Source organism: Pipistrellus hanaki, assembly GCF_964339955.1.
Source record: "Pipistrellus hanaki genome assembly, chromosome: 1".
In the NCBI taxonomy this organism is placed as follows: Eukaryota; Metazoa; Chordata; class Mammalia; order Chiroptera; family Vespertilionidae; genus Pipistrellus; species Pipistrellus hanaki.
In genome coordinates this window covers 181,390,678-181,409,886 of record NC_140503.1, presented here as the reverse complement: position 1 = coordinate 181,409,886, position 19,209 = coordinate 181,390,678, and the positions used below count along the sequence as shown (strand labels likewise).

Genomic DNA, 19,209 nt, shown 5'->3' with positions numbered 1-19,209 from the left:
CCCCATATCTCCCTACCCTCCCCGCTGTAATTTGACAGTCTGTTTCTTTTACTGTCTCTGTATCCTTTTGTTCATCAGTTTATAATGTTCCTTATTATCCATAAATGAGTGAGATCATGTGGTATTTTTCTTTCGTTGACTGGCTTATTTCACTCAGCATAATGTTCTCCAATTCCATCCAGGTTGCTGCAATGAATTTGCAGCATTTTATGGTAGACAATTTTCCGTCTATTCATATACTTTAATGAATTGTAAATACAATTGGAGTTGTGACGGACATGAATTTTTCTATCTAAAGACAAGTTATCAGAAATGTAAAACTGGTTCCCTTTTTGTGCTTTCTAATGCTTGGAATAAGTAACTGAGGAAGATATCCTGTGTGTATCAAAATAAGTATTTTCAGGCCCTTTTGGGGAATTTTTAAAAGTTTCTGAATAGAACTGTGTTATGTGTTATAATTATAGTGGCACAAAATTTTTGTTTACATTTGTTTAGCATTTATTACCTGATTCAATTCCACAAGGATAAATTCAGTTGGATACAATTAAAAAATAGTGCATTTAGAAGAAAACCTATAAAAATATTTAAATCTGACATCATTGTATGTGCTGCATAGGTTTATTAATAGGATTTTGTGTTTATGACAGCAGATTAGGGAAATCTAATTCAGTGAAGTGTGTTCAGTGTGTATTATTAGCTGATTTTAAAGTACATTGCAAAGGGTTTTAGATTTATTTCTCACTTGATATTTGGTTATTTTTAACCATCTAATTAGGTGAAAGTGAACTGATTGAATTTTTATGTTACAGGAGATTACCTGGGTCAATTGATGTTATTGGTCAGACTATAACCATCAGCCGAGTTGAAGGGAGGCGACGGGCAAATGAAAACAGCAACATACAGGTTTAGTACTTTATTATATTTTTAGATGAAAAATTATATGCATATTCTAATTTAATTTATACTATATAATAAAGAGGTAATATGCAAGTTGACCATCACGATCTTGCACAAGTTGGCCACCCCATGTGGTCACAAGATGGTCATCCCAATGTGGTCACAAGATGACTGCCACAAGATGGCCATCAGGGGAGGGCAGTTGTGGGTGGCTGGGCCGGCAGAGGAGAGCAGTTAGGGGCGACCGGGCCAGCAGGGGAGGGCAGTTAGGGGCAACTGAGCCTGCAGGGAGGGCAGTTAGGGGTGACTGGGCCTGTAGGGGAGGGCAGTTAGAGGGATGACTGGGCCTACAAGTGAGGGAGGGCAGTTAGGGGTGACCAGGACTGCAGGGGAGGGCACTTGGGGGAGGAGTATGCCTTCAGGGGAGAGCAGTTGTGGTGACTGGGCCTGCAAGGGAGGGAGGGCAGTTAGGGGTGACTGGGCTGGCAGGAGAGGGCAGTTAGGGGTGACAGGGCCAGCAGGGGAGGGCAGTTAGGGGCAACTGAGCCTGCAGGGAGGGCAGTTAGGGGTGACTGGGCCTGTAGGGGAGGGCAATTAGAGGGGTGACCGGGCCTGCAGGGGAGGGCACTTGGGGGAGGGGTAAGCCTTCAGGGGAGAGCAGTTGTGGTGACTGGGCCTGCAAGGGAGGGAGGGCAGTTAGGGGTGACTGGGCTGGCAGGAGAGGGCAGTTAGGGGTGACAGGGCCTGCAGGAGAGGGAGGGCAATTTGGGGGGGGACTGGGCTGGCAGGGGAGGCAGTTAGAGGTTACCAGGCCGGCAGAGGAGGGCAGTTAGGGGCAACCAGGCCAGCAGGGGAGGGAAGTTGGAGTGACCAGGTCGCCAGGGGGGAGCAGGTGGGGGTAACTAGGCCAGCAGGGGAGGCAGTTTGGGGTGATCAGGCTGGTGACCAGGCCGATTGGGAGGGGGGGTGCATTTAGGGATGAATAGGCCATCAGAGGGGGGCAGTTGGGGGTGACCAGCCTGGCAGGGTGAGGGGGGGTAATTAGGGGCGATTAGGCAGGCAGGCAGGTGAGCAGTTAAGAGCAAGTGGTCCCGGATTATGAGAGGGATGTCCGAGCAGCAGTCGGAGATCCCTGAGGGGTCCTAGATTGGAGAGGGAGCAGACTGGGCTGAGGGGCCCCCCTCCCATTACAAATTTTGTGCACTGGGCCTCTAGTCTTTAATAAATTAATCATGAAAAATGTTCTTTTTAGCATCTTGAAAAGGGGCACAAAGAGATTTCTAAAATGAAGATAGTCCTTGCTTTCTCCCATCAAAATGCTATAATCTCTTAAAATATCTTTTCTTCATTAAAAAATAACATCAGTATATGTCTTAAAAAAATTACTGTACATAAATGGAGGAAAAGTTAACGTAAGGAAGGATTATATGTTTAAGTTATATGCTTTAACTAGTAAGGATTTGATAAGTATAAGCTAAATATGTATAATGTTGCCTGTTTTTGCTGTTTCCTAAACTTCTTTGTGAATTATAATTTCTTTGGGAGCTTGTCAAAAATCCAAATTCCTTGGTGCAAATCTCCTTAAATTTGCTGCCTGTTCTTTACCTGTTTATGCATATCAGTATTTTATAATCACTTTTACTTTTCAGGTATTAACCTTTGTTCTTAAAGTTACAAGGGTCACATCAAAAAGTCATTTACATATTTGGTTGCCTCTTGCATCTTGTTGATGCATGCTTTACAGTCTCTTACTTTCCAACCTGGTGATGATAGGACTTATTGCAATGAATATCTGGTTCTGCTGCCATGTTACTGTTATTTATTTATTCTTTTTAATCTTCACTGTTGAATTACAGATGTCCCCCTTCCTTCCCCACTGTTCCATTCCACCCCCCTTTCTTTCCCTCCTCCCTTCCCCACCTACTAAACTATACTTTAACTTTTTGAATACTTTTCTTAACTTGGTTGGGTAACAAAGATAATCTTTATTACATTATATTTATAAAGTACTTAATTGTCTCTTGTTTAGAATGCTTTATCAATTATGTTGTATTCAGAAGTTTTTTTTTGTAATGATGTCAGTTGTTTTTCCTGGGCTTTAAGTATGTGTGTGAAAGTGTATACTGACATCTGTGTATATACATACAGAAAATTACTCTCCTCAAAATACGTGTATGAGAATAAAGCTTTTTTCTTTGATTCTTAGATTAAATGAAATTAACTTGCTTGAGTTTAATTGCAGATAAGAATGTTTATTTATTTTTTAAAAATAAACTATGCTCTAATTTTAGGTCCTTTCTGAAAGATCTGCTTCTGAAGTAGACAACAATTTTAGCAAACCACCTCCATTTTTCCCTCCAGGAGCTCCTCCTACCCACCTCCCACCTCCTCCATTTCTTCCACCTCCTCCAACTGTCAGCACTGCTCCACCTCTGATTCCACCACCAGGTAAATAGTACATAAAATATTTGGTTTTGAAAAAAAACCAAAAAAACCCATGAATGTTTTTTATTTTGAATTTAACAATTAAAATATATATATTTGAAAATAACATTTTCATTGACTGCATTACATTAAAAGTAATAGATTATGAAATGATATTGTCTTCAGTAGATTTACATTGAAACAGATATATACGTGTCTTGCTATTTCAGCATAGCGGAGACACTATACAGAAATTGAGAAGAATGTAGAGATACTAAAATGATCCAAAAAGATCATATTCCCCAAACTAAAGCTACTAATTATATATTTATAAACCCATATTGAATTATAAACAATGTTAAGTTGTTTAAAAAAATTTTTTTTAAGATGCTTTTAGAATTGGAATAGGTTAGAAGAAAAATTATATACCATGAAGAGATTTTTGAATTGAAAATCTCAGTCTGGTTGTCGTCTTTATACTGGCTTCCTTTTAGGAGACTATTTCTGGATGCCAGGTACCTGGTATTTCTTTTAAGTGAGGCAGAAAATTAATGTAAATTTTTATTATACTTGTAGCTACTTTTGATTATTTATTAAAAACTAGATTAATGTCAATAGAAAATATTACAACTAATCCCCAAAATTTATACTTTCAACCTTTCATTCGGTGGCCTTTATTTCCAATAAGCTTTTAATATTTACCCCCTTAACCAATTTTTAATGAAACTAACAAGATAGATTTAGATAATAATTATTTTTTTTCTATGGAGAATGCCTAGGAAAATGGTAAATATTAGTATTGGTCCTAATTAGAATGTATAGTATACGTTAAGATTGTAATATATGTCAGTTTATATTTAAGAGCTGTGACCACTTACTTCACATTTACAAGAGAGCTGTCTTTGTTTTAAGGTGCCAGTTATGATCAGATTATGGTAATCCTAAGTCTCTAAATGTTATCACATCTGCCCTGAAGCCAAAATACCTTTGGTTTCCTTCATTGTCACCTCTACCTTCAAAGGATTAAAAATTATGAAAAATTACTCTGGCTATAGAGAATTTTGTTTTCTTAAAATAAAGGAGAAAACTGAATAAGGATAGCGGTCCTTACACCAGGCAACATTATTTGTGATGTTCAGTTAATTCTTGGTCCAATAAGAATTTTTGTTCTGAAACATAAGCCATAAATTGTGATTGGACCCATGATTCTTGTGTCTTTAATATGGTGAGAATTAACTAAATAAAAAAGGTAATGACTTAATGATTCATAAATGATTTCTTTGTTCTCTGAAAAAAGATAAAATATATAGTCAATTTTGAACATTTTTGATTTAATGAGACTAAAAGATGATTAATATGTATATGTAATAATAGACCGTATGCTAGATTGCTTTATAATTGTATTTATACTTTACTAGGTACTAAATTTAGAAGTATTTTCTTATTTACTAGCTAAATAGTATATTCCCATTTTATATAGTTCAGTACTAGCTGTTTATTAAGGTGAGAGTGGTGATATGTATTAGTGATGAAAAAAATAAATATCTAATTGGTATAAGAATATTTAGTAGCTTTGAGAGATATTGCTGATAGGCACTGGCATTATCTGAAATAGGCTTTTTTCAAAATGATACTTCCATTATTTGTAATATAATCTATTTAAAGGACAATAAATCTTTTAATAATGTTCACATCTGTAGAATTCTGTAACAGGTTATTTTTTGTTGCATAAATTATATTTAAGGTTAATTTTCAGGTACATGTTTTTCATATTTTAAATGCCTGTCCTGATTTCCTTTAATGCTTATTTTTAGATTATACTTCCATAAGGTCCTATCACATTTAAGGAATACAAATATAGATTAATTCTTTCTTCCAAGGCCTACCAAGTCTTCAGAATGCTTTTCTGTTAGCAGTATGGTTCTAGCACAGTTATTCTCAGTCCTTGTGGTCACAGACTCCTTTACATTTTTTAAAATACTGCAAACCCCAAAGTGCTTTTATTTATGCGTGTTACATCTATTTTTTTGTACTAGATATTAACTGAGGAATTAAGGTATTATAATTAAAATACTTATTTTAAAAAACAGAATACACCTATTATGTATTAATATTAAGAATATATTTTCTTAAAAAATAATTATTTTTTTTCAGAGCAACAAAAAAACATTTAGTGCAAAGAGTGGCATTGTTTTATACTTCTGCAGTCTCTTTACTCTGTGCCTTAATAGAAAACTAGATTCTCCTGTTTGTTCCTGCATTGAATCTATTGTGATTTCACATGTCACATACATATCCTCTGGAAAATGTCATTGTATAGCTGTAAGAATGGGGGTGAAAATGGCAAATGTTATCTTAGTATTTTTATGAAAGTAGTTTTGGCCTTGCAAATATTTTGAAGGGACTTAGCGATCCCCAGGAATCTCCAAGGTACGCTTTGAGAACTGCTACTTTGGCAGAAGATTGGCCTATATTGGATGAGTATTATTAGCATCTTTGAGGAAGTACAATTTTTGTCTCTTTAATTGATAAGCCATTTAATGAATATAACATTAATTAAGCTGTTACAGTTCCATGAAAGTTTTTAGTTTTACACAGCAAATCTACTTATTAATTGATGCTATTTGTCAAAAATGTAGGCATTTCAACAATGTCTTTTATAGAAGTACTTTGCAAAAGAATTCTTTGACGTTTTTGAGAGCTGTACTCATTTTCTCTTATGTTTTGTATTTATGTGTTAAAGAAATTTAACAGTCTGTGTTTTTAATATACTGAAAATAGGGACTAATGCCAATTAACTATAATAAGTAGTATATTCTGGGACAATTAAAAATTAACTTAAATGTAAGTTTAATAGAATTAAAAGCTTCTTCTGAATGGTGATTTTTAGGATGTTGATTTTTGAATGTCTTCTTTGCCCATGGATGTTGCCTTTATAATTGTATTATAACATAGATGCTGCATTTTATATAATTTAATATTGGTCTCTTATCTGTTTGATTCTTCCAATCATTTTGTGATTATATCTGAGCTAATAGAGATCAGTTCCTTTACAAGATTTTTTGTAAAAATATTGAAGTTTTCTATCAGAGATATTTTTGTTTAACAGAATTTTAATTTTTTTGAAGCCTGTAGATTATTTTATAAACTGGGGGATTAAGAGATCTTAATAAGGATAAAATAATTCATTTCATTTATAGTTACCATAAATCATCATCTTTATCTCTTAGGTATAAAGTATTCTAGTAACTTTGTTACTTTAAGTTTTATAATCATAGCACCTTTTAACACATTTTTTTCTTTAAAATTATTTTCATTGTTTTTATCTTACAATTAATTGTTTCACCTTAATTATTAAAAAATAGTTTTACAGTATTCAGTATCCTATACTTGTTTTATAAAGAATAAATGATAGATGATATATGGGTATATAATTTTTAAAATATTGGTATATAGGAAGAAAAAAGTATGTTGTGGAAGGTGATATTTAATGATTTTTACAAATCTTGACTTTATACTCAATTTCTATGTAGAGATATATGTATGGGCTTGATGAATTTGAAGTAGGAAATCATTGAGACTTAAGGGAAGTCATCATGTTTTTTTTATTCGTAACTTAATAGTGCTGTTGAAGTTCGGAAATTATCTGAGAAATAGGAACTACAAATTTGGAAGTTACCAGTGAAGACCTTTCACATAATTTTGCCATTTTTAAAAAAATTTGAACTTAATAGAGAAAAATAATAATTAGTTATTATATATTATATAACCAATATAGTAGCTGTATTGGTTAGCTATTGCTGCATAATAAATTATTCCAGAACATAGTGGCTTAAAATAATGATATATTTATTATTGAACAGCCTTTTTGGTGTTAAGAATGCAGGGACAGCTTAGCTGGGTCCTCTCTTCAAGGTCTCTTACAGACTTTGAGATGGTTATTTGATAGGCTTGGTTGACATAGGATTCATCTCCAAGCTCACTAACCACTTGGTTGAAAAGATTTATTTTCTCTCCAACTTGGTAGCTTGTTTCATCAAAGCATGAATGCCCAGAAATCATTGGAGGATACCAGCAAAGTGGAAGTCACTGTCTTTTGAACTGTAGTCATGGAAGTGACATCCCTTTATTTTTTGCTGTATTTTGTTAGAAACAGGTTATTATATCCAACCAGGACTCAAGGGGAAGGTATAGATACCAAAGGTATAAAAGGCATAAATACCAGGAGGCACAGGGATCATTGGAAGACATGTCCCGTAACTCTTGCCTTAGTTATCTATATATGTAAAAGCCAAAGCAACCATTACGTCTGAACGACCAGAATGCCTGTTCGACCAGTCACTGTGACGCGCACTGACCACCAGAGGGTAGATACTCAACACAGGAGCTGACCCCTGGTGGTCAGTGCGCTCCCACAGCCAACCTCCTGTGGGCAGTGTTCGGTGGCTATTCTTTCTGCACCTGGCCTGGTGACCCGCCTCCTCTCCTGACCCTGCCTGGGCCAAGGCTGGGACAGGGAACTGGGGGTGGGTGGTGGCAGACATGGCCTCCCAGCCCCTTTCCTAGGGGAGGCCCAGGGCTGGCTCACTCCTCGGGACTGGTGGCCAACCTCCTGCACCCAGTCCTTTCCCCTGGCCAGCAGGCCCTGATTGGCCCAGCCCTGATTGCTGCAGGCGAGGCCTAGAGATCCCACACGTGCATGAATTCGTGTACCGGGCCTATAGTACAAAATAATCATGAGCAACATTGAGAATGAGTTTATAGATATTTTTTATTAGTTTTTTTTCCGGCTGTTGTTGAATGTGAAGCCTCTTAATTTTATGAGAATTTTTAAAAAATTATTTTTAATATATTTTGCAGGTATGCTATCTTTGTATTTCTTTGCTCTAGTTTTTGTCTCCCAAGTAGGATTTCAGGTTCCCCTACAGTCACACTTTACATTTAAGAGTGTGTGTTACATACCAGAAAAGTTAAATTCTCTCCTTTTTCTTTTGATGATGTAGAATCTAGATAGTATATTATAGATAGTATATAGGCTGTCATTTATTTTGCCTGTATTGAATATTGAAGTATTCAGTAGTGCAAATGAGAAACTTAATCTAGTGTTTCTCACAGTGTGGTCTTTGGTCAGCAACATCATGATCTCCCCTTTGTTAGGAATGCAAATTCTCTGGCTCCACTCCAAACTTCTGAATCAGACATTTTGGGGAGGCTCGGCAATCTGTGTTTTAACAAACTCCAGAAGGTTCTTATGATTGCTGAAGTTCCAAAACTAATCTGTTCAGGTCCTTAGAATTTGGATACTACTTTTCTAAAAGCTTTGGCCAGAAATCTTACTTTTACTACCATTATAAAACACTTTCCAGGAAAATAAATATTTTCCCCTACTTACTTTACAAATAAAGGATACAGAAAAGAAATACAGTACTTGCCTTGTGTGTTTCAAGTCTGTTGGCTAGGCAGCACATGTGTTGGCCAATATGGTGGGAGTGTTAAGAGCATGGGATTTTTGAGATTAAATTTTTCTCTCCTTACACTATTTCTATTTTGTTAACAAAAGTCAGATGCTAACGAGCGATTTGTAGATGGAGGATTATGTTGGCCTAACATATCACATGTTAAACTTTCTTAGTTGAATTGAAAATATATTTGATAATTGTCAAATAATTGATTATATAGTGTTTACTCAACTTTATAGTTATGTTTCAGTGATCATTTACCAATAAAGAGCTGCATTGAAATATCTTAGGTAGAATAGAGGCCTCATAAAAAGGTCCCTTTCTAGCTGTCATGCCAACTTTTTGATGTGTAGATACCAATTGGAAAGGCATCTATATAGACAGCATGATTTTTCTTTGTGTTCTTAATTCCTTTCAGTTGATTTTTTTAAAAAAACCTGTCCTATGATACTATTGTTGTATGATTCAAATTAAAAGCAGACTATACTTAACAATTTAATTATATGTCTTATCACTGTTTTGTAAAAGTTTGACAACTTAATTGTTTTTGAGGACTAAATTTTGAGAGGTCTGATTAGTAATTTCTTAGTTATTTTGTATGAATTCACATTTTAGTAAGCTGTAGTGAATGTGAGCGTTAGCTGAAATGATACATTCTGCTCATGTGTTCATTTAGGTAAAGTTGTTAGGATTACGGAGTGGATTGCTGAATTTGATATGGTTCTTTGTCTTATTCATGTAAAAATATTGTCAGGTGTTTAAATATAAAAATTAGGTTATCTAGTGAAGTTTCATAGTGCTAGACAAAGCCTAGACTGTTCTAAAGAAAATCGGGTAATAGTGGATATTAAGAATATTGAATATGCTCTGCCTTTTTCCATTCAGTTAGGTGTCTGGGATTCTGTTGGCTTGTATTGTTTGCTGGATTCTTTTAGCTTAGCAATTTAGAAAGCCGCAAGATAACCACAGGGATGGATGAGAATCGCCTTTAAGTGCAGATTAGTTTATGTAGACTTATGAAGGCATAATGATTTTTGAAAGATGATAGCTGCTTTATATATCTTCTTCAGTCCTATTAGTTTTATAAGTTTATCATACTCTTTATTTCATGGTGGTTAAATCAGGTTAGCATTCTCCATTTTAAGGCTACTTGCTGCCTTAAGATCTTTTATATAAACCTATTCTGGTAAGACTTAGAGAAAGTTTTAAAATAAATTATTAGCAGATTTTCCATTGACAAGAAAACTTTTGAAAGTGATTCCTTTTCATTATTTTTCCCCATGCATTTAGTTAATGAAATAATTATTTTCCCTCTTTGGACTAATTTTGATAAGGTAGAATTTTGGCTCTGTTGAAGTTATGGTATAAAATTTTTATGAAGTGATTTTTTTCTATTTTCCTACTTAGTAATGCTATTTTTCTTCAAACAAAAAGTAGTTACAGTGTGCTTGCTGCATAAGTTTTACGTTAGAATTTAAGGGCACATTTGACTTTAAGGGCACATTTGACTAGTATAAACTTTGAATGTGTGTACATAGTTGGAAATTTCTTAAAGCTTATAATGTGTGCAAATGAATGAGAGTCATTCAATGTATTCTGACTCGTGTAGAAGTAAATTGTCTACATTAACTTGCCCTGTGGGTATATACATAGGAATTGGCCATCCCCCTTTCTCTTCTCCCACAGATCAAGGGAAGTAATCTCCCCCCTCCTTCAACAACAGTAAAAACAATACAGATAAACACTTGAATGTCCCACTTAGTTTTACGAAGTGAATACCATCCTCTTCAGAGTTACTTTGCAGTGTCTACAACATTAAAGAGCCCATTGATCAATTTCCCTATTAAAATGTTAAAATAACAAGATCAGATGTTGATCAAACTTAGTGTTATTTTCATAGAGTTGGATATTTGTGTATGCACAATTGTGCTCTTTTTTTAACTGTTGTCTAACTTTGTGATTAGAACTTGTGGGGGAAACCTATCATCTATTATAGTTGTTAGACTGGGTTTTTCATCAGGAAGTCAGATGTTATACTCGAATCCTTGGTCCTCTGTAAGAAAATAGAATGCTTCTCTTGAGTAAATAAGCCAGGAAAATGAGGCGAGGGGTTTTAATTCAAAGGTGTTTTTTGGTGATGGCATAAATACATTACAGATTATAAAATCCAATTACTATATTAAATTTCATCACTTGTTTTTTAGGTATTCCAATAACTGTACCACCTCCAGGTAAAACTTTTTCCATGTTTTCTCCATCATTGTTAATAAACATGAAATTTCAAGCCTATAGTTACAGGAGGGACAGTGTTGATACGATTAGAATATGGAATAGGCTATTGGGATTTCAAGGTCCTATTTTCAGCTCTGCCTTTGCTTCATTCCAGTTTTAAGATAATTAGTTTTCTTATACCTGTCTTACCCATTTCTGTAGAAATAGAGATTCTGAGAAAATTGTCAGGTTTTCACCATGTCAGTTGGTTGAAGAAAACTGAGTATAGGATAAAAAATTTTTTTTATTAAAAATACCAAGGAATTTTTTATATGATAAAGTGACTGTAAGAGATAAGAAAGATCATTTATCTTGATTTTTTTTTTTTTTTTTTTCCCTGCTGGCATAACTCAGTATTATGAGAATGTATGTTCTGAGCCACATTGTTAGGTAGATTGATAACTGGACAGATGGTTGCTCTCTGAGTGGTTAAATTGTTCATTGTTATAATGGTATGATCAATAGTTATATGTGGCCCAGTGTATGATCAATATTATATGTGACCCAGTGTTATTTAAAAAAAAAAATTTAGAGCTTTTTGGTAGTGTGATAAAAACGTGGCAGCAAGTGTGTTAAACTTAGTTCAGCATTAAAAGCCTAGGAGCATGAAGAGAATGAGCAGTGAAAGTTCTTGGAAGGGTGGATCTAAAATCAAAATGACCTTGATAAACAAACAGTGGAGTTTAGATAGCATAGGTGAGTATATACGTAGTTAGATATGAGATAGTCATTGATTGTCTATGAATGTGGCTGAAAAAGACTTACCAGGAGAAGTTATAAAGGAATCATTGGTGTATCTTTTTAGTTTTAAAAGAAATGTGATTTTAAAAACTGTATAAAGCAGGATTGTGGACTCTTGAGTACTAATGTGGTAGATGCTAAATTGTATACTTCTAAGATGTTCAGTAGAGGATTTATAAATCCCAAAACTGGATACAGGGAAGATGAGCATGGTGAATTTGAAACAGCTTGTAAAAGGGCCAAACAGATTTAATTGGACTTTTGAGAAGGGTTAAGAGAACTGAGATTCGTTTTTACTTAGAATACTAAAAAGAAGGTCTAGTGGAATTGTTTTTAATATGTAGAATGTGTTAGAGAATAGGACAATGGATTGTTTCTTGCCCTCATTCAGGATAGCATATGTGTTGCAGTGTGAGAAATTTAAATAATATACTTTAATGCATTTCCCAGTAGTGAGAGTTGTTAAAATTAGGAAGCAATTGGTATCATAAGTTGTAGAATCTTAGTCTTTGTTGAGATTCTTTTTGCCTATTTGAATTGGAAAGTGTAGAATAGATTAAAGGTCCCATTTAGCCACATTCCATGGTATTACATTTAGGTATTGTGAATTATTGAGAATGCAGACCTCATAATATCAAAGTGCAAATTATTTTCTTTCCAGACTAATGCAAAACTATAATTATATGCCTTTATTTGTAAAGTAGTTTTTTAGGGTTGTGCTATTAAAACATATTTTATGATGGATATTCTTAGCCTTAAGCAGTTATTATATCTACTGGTAAGATTTTATTTATATAGTACACATTTTAAGGAAATTTCTACACACCTAAAACTAAAAAAAAATTTAAAAGAGGTAAACGTTATCTTATTTGCTTTTCTATCAATACTAAAATATTTCAAGTATAATATATCTGGTGGCAACACTACTGTTTTATATGGAAAAGGTAAGGCATTGAAATTAACTTTCTCATACTCACAAAATGGGCTGTGTGTGGTGCTGAAAATAAGACCGAGTGTCCTGACTCCCAATTTGTGCTCTATGTATTAGATAAGACTGTTCATTTAAAATTTTATTACTCTTAATATCTGTTTGTAAGCTTAAGCTCCATTTTTTTCCTGTCCATTATAACATAGAGAAGCATGTTATATCCCCAGAAAAATTTAGTGATATGTAGCAACTTTGTTTCTCTCTTGCCATTAAATATACACTCTCTTAACTTTTTTTCCTTATGATTGATTTTGTTTCAGGTTTTCCTCCTCCACCAGGTGCTCCACCTCCATCTCTTATACCAACAATAGAAAGGTAAAGAATTGTGTATACTGTAAAATTTTTGTCATTGATAGGCTTTTGACAGAAGAATCATACATATTTTGGTAATATTTTCAAAGATTTGATTTTATAAACAGTAGTACCTGCCTTTTAATGAGTAAGTTTAGATCTGTGTTAGTTACTTTGATATAAGATTTGGACCTGTATAGCTCAATAACAAAACACAAAAATAACTAAATGATAGTATTTTGAAGTATCTTCCCTTGATTTATACACACTAATTAAACTCCTAAATTAATTTTGAAAATTGACAGTAGTCAATTTTGTGGAAAATACAAAAAGATGACTGGTAATCATGAATAAAGCATGTCTGTCTTAGGATTGGGTAAGGACAACTGTTGTCAGGGACCATAATAAAAGCTGCCTTATTCCTTGCTACTCTGCTGCAACTCAGCTTCCACAATGGAGGATTGGATCCATTCTTCATGGGAAAAGCCTTATTTTCATACCCTGCATTTATGGTTTTTGTTAGTTGGAATGCTGTACTAAATAATTTTTACCTCATGGGTGGCAATATGGTGTTTAACAGGAGAGACTTTGGAATAAAAAAGAACTGGTTCACATTTTGCCATCATAATTTATCAGCTTTGTGTTGCTATGTAAAGTTTATGACTACTCTTTGAGACTTAGCTTCTTCTTTTACCAAGTGGGATTGATAGAATTGTGAAGATTAAAACAGATAGTGAATATAAAGCATCAACATAATTCTTGATAGATAGGAATCATTAATGGTAGCTATAATTATTTCTACCATTAATCATTAATGGTAGCTATAATTATTTCTGCTTAATAAACTCTACAAAATTAGCGTATTTTTTAAAAAGTTATTTAAATGATATAAGAAGACAAAAATTGTGATAACCGTAATATCAATAGTATTAAAACCATGCATATGATTTTCAAAGAACATGATAAAACTCAGTGAAGTGTGACTTGTGAGAACATAAAGATTTATTAAGTCCTTCTTAAATATATATTTGTTTTCTCAATCAAAATGTTAACTATTATTTGCTGTTCCTGTCAGTAGAGCTAAATTTCTGATTGATAACAGACCAGCTTTTTTAAAGATAAATTTAAAAAAATATATTTTTTAATTGATTTCAGAGAGGAAGAGAGAGGGAGAGGGAGAGATAGAAACATCAGTGATGTGAGAGAATCATCAATTGGCTGCCTCCTGCCCGCCCCCTACTGAGGATCGAGCCTGCAACCGAGGCCCTTGACTGGAATCAAACCTGGGACCTTTCAGTCTGCAGGCTCATGCTCTATTCACTGAGCCAAACCAGCTAGGGCTTAAGACTAAATTTTAATTAAGTTTTAAATATTGTTAGCTTCAAAGTTTCTGTTATCTTGTGAGTTAAGATGAATTCATTGGATTATTCATGTTATACTAGTAAGCTATAATTTTTTTACATCTGGGTATTAGGTTTAATATATTTGGAGGTAAAATAATCCTGTGTTTTTACTATTAAAATTTAAATTATAGAATTAAAGCTTATTGTTGTTGTTAAAGAAGTCATAATTCTGCCTTTATGTTTTGTACCAAATTATTAAAATTTAGAACTTATTTGAACACATAAAAATACATTTTTTCTTCAACAGTGGACATTCCTCTGGTTATGATAGTCGTTCTGCACGTGCTTTTCCATATGGCAATGGTAAGTGTTTTTAATCGCCACATTCAGTTTGAATTAATAAAGGTTAGCAGCCTTATGCAGGCAGGCTTAGGGAGCTACTCTCTTCTATCCCGAGATCTGGGCTCTGCAGCCTTCTTCTTTGTTTCTTTTCTTTTTTCTTTTTTCTTCTTTTTTTTTTTAATAATATATTTTATTGATTTTTTACAGAGAGGAAGGGAGAGAGATAGAGAGTTAGAAACATTGATGAGAGAGAGACATCGACCAGCTGCCTCCTGCACACCCCCTACTGGGGATGTGCCCACAACCAACATACATGCCCTTGATCAGAATTGAATCTGGGACCTTTCAGTCTGCAGGCAGACGCTCTATCCACTGAGCCAAACCAGTTTCAGCTTTTATTTATTTATTTATTTATTTATTTATTACATTTTTATAATTTTTGTTTTACTGTTGAGTTTTTGATAGAATTCTACATCAGATTAAGGAAAATTTTTTCTAATTTTCCAAGTGCTTTTGAACTATATAAATATTGATTTTATCAGCTGCTTTATGAGATGATCATACTGTTTTTCTTTAGTGTATTAATGTGGCAGATTTATCATATTTTTCTAGTATTAGGCATTGTTTATTTGCTGACATACATCTAACTGGGTCATGATTAATTACTTTAAAAAACACGGATTTGTCTAGGATTTTGACTTCTAAGTTTATATGTAAGATTGGCCTGTGATTTTCCTTTATTTGTACTATCCTTAACTGGTTTTGGTATTGAGGCTATACAAGCCACATGAGATAAGTTAGAGAAGGGTCTTTTTTGCCTTTTCTCTGGAAGTTTGTGTAATACTAGAATGGTCTATAATTTATAAGCTCATAAAAACTCAGCTATAAAACAATCTGGTTTTGTGGGAAGGTTTTAAATTACTGATTTAATATCTTTAATAGTTATAGGATGGTTAAGATTTCTTTTTATTCTTAATCACTTTTCTTTGGTAATTTATTTTTAAGAAGTAGACTGAGCTAAGTTTATTAATGTGTTGATATCAAGTGTATAATAGTTTATGTATTGTTTAATCTCTGTTGGATCTGTAGTTGTGGTCCCTTTTTGGTTCTAATATTATTTATGTGGCCTCTTTTTGTAATCTTTTTTTTTTTTTTTTAAAGGTTTTATCCTTTTTTTTTTTAAATATGTTTTTATTGATTTTTTTATAGAGAGGAAGGAAGAGGGATAGAGAGCTAGAAACATCGATGAGAGAGAAACAATAACCAGCTGCCTCCTGCACGCCCCCTATCGGGGATATGCCCACAACAATGTATATGCCCTTGACCAGAATCAAACCTGGCACCTTCCAGTCCGCAGATGGACGCTCTATCCACTGAGCCAAACCGGTTTCGGCTCTTTTTTGTAATCTTGTCAGAGATTGTCGTGTTTTATTTGTCTAGTATTCAAAAACCAACTTTCTGCTTTTTTAATGTGTGGAAGTTTTCTGTTTATTTGATTTCTACTTTTTATTATCTCCCTTCTGTTAGATCTGTGCTTTTCTAAGTTCTTATCATATTAATTTTCCATATTTTCTTTTTTTTAAGGTTTACTTTCATTATTGACAGTACTATAAATGTCCCTCTTTTTCTCCTTTCTTTGCTCAACCTGTTTCCTGCCCACCTTTAGCACACTGTTCTATGTGACCATGGATTATGCACCATCTTTTCTGATGTCGTTTTTTTAAAGATTAAATTTCCCTTCAGGACAGTTTGCATCTCTTTGAAAAAAAAAAAAAAAAATATATATATATATATATATATATATATATATATATATATATATATTTTATTGATTATGGGAAGGGAGAAGGAGACAGAGAGATAGAAACATCAGTGATGACAGAGAATCATTGATTGGCTGCCTCCTGGCACTCCCCACTCTGGGGACTGAGCCACAATCCATGTATGTGCCTGACCAGGAATTGAACCTTTAATATTTTTTTTCTTTTTTTTCCCTTTGCTATTAACCATTTCTTGTTTTTATGTCTTACGTTCAGAATATAATAGGAATTATTCAAAGTCCAAATCAAAAATCTCTCTTATATAACTGATGAATTCAGTGCCTTTTATATTGTGCTGATTTTTGAGCTAATAAACTTAGTCTACCCAACCCCTGTATTTTCCAAATCTTTTTGAATTGGCAGATTTTAAAATATTCTGTTTTTCCCTATATTGTTTTGAAATTATACATTCGTGTGTGTGTGTGTGTGTGTGTGTGTGTGTGTGTGTGTGCGCGCGTGTTTACCCTTAAAATGCATTGTACCTCTATCTTTTGGTGAACTCATAACATTTGTTGTTTTTGTTTATCTATGAATGCCTTTTTTTTCCTCTAATTATTTTATTTATTTATTTTTTTAATTTAATATATTTTATTGATATTTCTACAGAGAGGAGGAAGGGAGAGAGATAGAGAGCTAGAAACGTCGATGAGAAAGAAACATCGACCAGCTGCCTCTTGCACACCCCCCACCGGGGATGTGCCCGCAACCAATGTACATGCCCCTGACCGGAATCGAACCCGGGATCCTTCAGTCCGCAGACGGACGCTCCACCACTGAGCCAAACCGGTTTCGGCTCCTCTAATTATTTTAAAAATATAATTTGTTGACTACATGTTCCTAGGTTGACTACCATTTTCTCTCAATACTTTGAAGATGTCCTAATTTATTCTAGTTTACATTTTTTTATAAGGGGAATTTTGTGGTGTATCTATTTCTGGTTCCTGTTCACCTTGCAAAATGATTGTTAAGTCTTTAAGGTTTATTTCTCTATATTCCTCCAATCAGGGTATTCTCGCTATGTCATTTATCTTTTCTAGTTATAAAATAAGTTTGCATTATAATCTTATGAGGCACTTTTGGTGGAAGTTTTGTCTTTATTTTCTAGTATTTTTTTTTCTTTCATGTTTTTAAGTACCAAAACTTTTGTTTTTAATCTTTATGTTTTGTTGTTTTGTGTGTGTTTTCTTTAGTTGCCTTTCCCCACCTTCCTGGTTCTGCTCCTTCATGGCCTAGTCTTGTTGACACCAGCAAGCAATGGGACTATTACTCAAGAAGAGAGAAAGACCGAGACAGAGACCGAGACAGGGACAGAGACCGAGACCGAGATCGTGATCGAGACAGAGAAAGAGAGCGCACCAGAGAGAGGGAGCGAGAGCGTGACCATAGTCCTACACCAAGTGTTTTCAACAGGTTTGTATACATAGATTTAATGTGTACTTGACGGTTTGTATTTGATTGTAGGAGGGAAAATCCAATTTAGTTGGGAAAGCATTGCTCAAAGAGTATTTAGGATAACCATTATAAAAGCATTAAGGATATTTAATTCATAGGGATTCTCATTACCTAAAGCAATAGTCTTCAAATTTGTTTGTTCTCTCCTAAAAGAATTTTGAAAACTTTGTACCCCCTCACATATCTTGCCATCTAAAACATTTTTTTCTTTCTTTTTTAAAATATATTTTTATTGATTTCAGATAGGAAGGAAGAGGGAGAGAGAGATAGAAACATCAATGATGGGAGAGATTCATGGATTGGCTGCCTCTTGAAAGCCCCCCACTGGGGACTGAGCCCACAACCACTAGTGTGAGTGTATGTTTTGTGTTTCTGTGGTGGGACATGTACTGTTAACTTGAGCAATGTAGGTCAACATGATTCTGTTAAATTCAAGAGCATTACTTTCCAGAAAAGTTAAATAGTTTCTAATGTAGTTAAAATACTTGAGATAGCACTGTTATCTCTAGAATGTCCATACTCACAAGTTAAGGAGCTTAATGCAAAACCTGATAGGAAAGGAAACAAAAGAAATGGCTTTGCTAGAGCTTATAAGTTTTCTTTAAGTAAACATAAAATAATACAGTTTATAGAATATTTGAGACTAAATTACCTGATTAAATTTTAAATACAGGCGTTACTTAATTTTTATTGAAACTAAAGTGCTAATGGTTAAACCACATTTAATTTTTAGGTTGCTGTGCTTTAGGCCATCAGAAGTCAGTGTTTACCTAACTCTGACTAAAAAGTTCAAGGCAAAAGGTGGAGGAATTTTGTGTTGTTCTGAATTATCCGAGGACTAAAGTATTCTCTGGAAAATCCAAGTGAAGTATAAGTCAAGATCCCCCCATTCCACCTTTTTTTTTTTTTTTTTAAGACATTTTAGTGATACGGCATGTAGTATGTGTTGTGTCACAAATTACAGGGTCATTGGTTTGAAAATTACAGACCAGTTTCAACATCTGGTCTTTAGGCCACTTAATTGTGGGCTAGAATAAAGTCTGTTCATTCAAGGGTATTTGAATGAACTCGAATGATTTCCAGACCCAGAGAAACTTGTGCAGCAGCTGCTTTTCAAAGAAGGGACTAGAAGAAGGGATGTTTGTATTTCATGTATGAGACCAAATCTTTTGTCATCTGTA

General features: G+C 34.2%; 1 protein-coding gene across 4 annotated transcripts in view; it reads left to right on the top strand.

Moving 5' to 3' along the window:
• FIP1L1 (factor interacting with PAPOLA and CPSF1) overlaps window positions 1-19,209 on the top strand; it is a 63,895-nt gene that overhangs the window by 40,507 nt on the left and 4,179 nt on the right. For 2 of the 4 annotated variants that reach the window (XM_084900037.1, XM_084900039.1), the window contains 6 exons: window positions 810-903; window positions 3,189-3,345; window positions 10,985-11,011; window positions 13,041-13,095; window positions 14,722-14,777; window positions 17,767-17,986. In XM_084900037.1, the coding sequence (XP_084756163.1) occupies window positions 810-903; window positions 3,189-3,345; window positions 10,985-11,011; window positions 13,041-13,095; window positions 14,722-14,777; window positions 17,767-17,986 (609 nt within the window). The remainder of the gene's footprint in view (window positions 1-809; window positions 904-3,188; window positions 3,346-10,984; window positions 11,012-13,040; window positions 13,096-14,721; window positions 14,778-17,766; window positions 17,987-19,209) is intronic. The other 2 variants (XM_084900038.1, XM_084900040.1) reach the window with 1 other exon arrangement.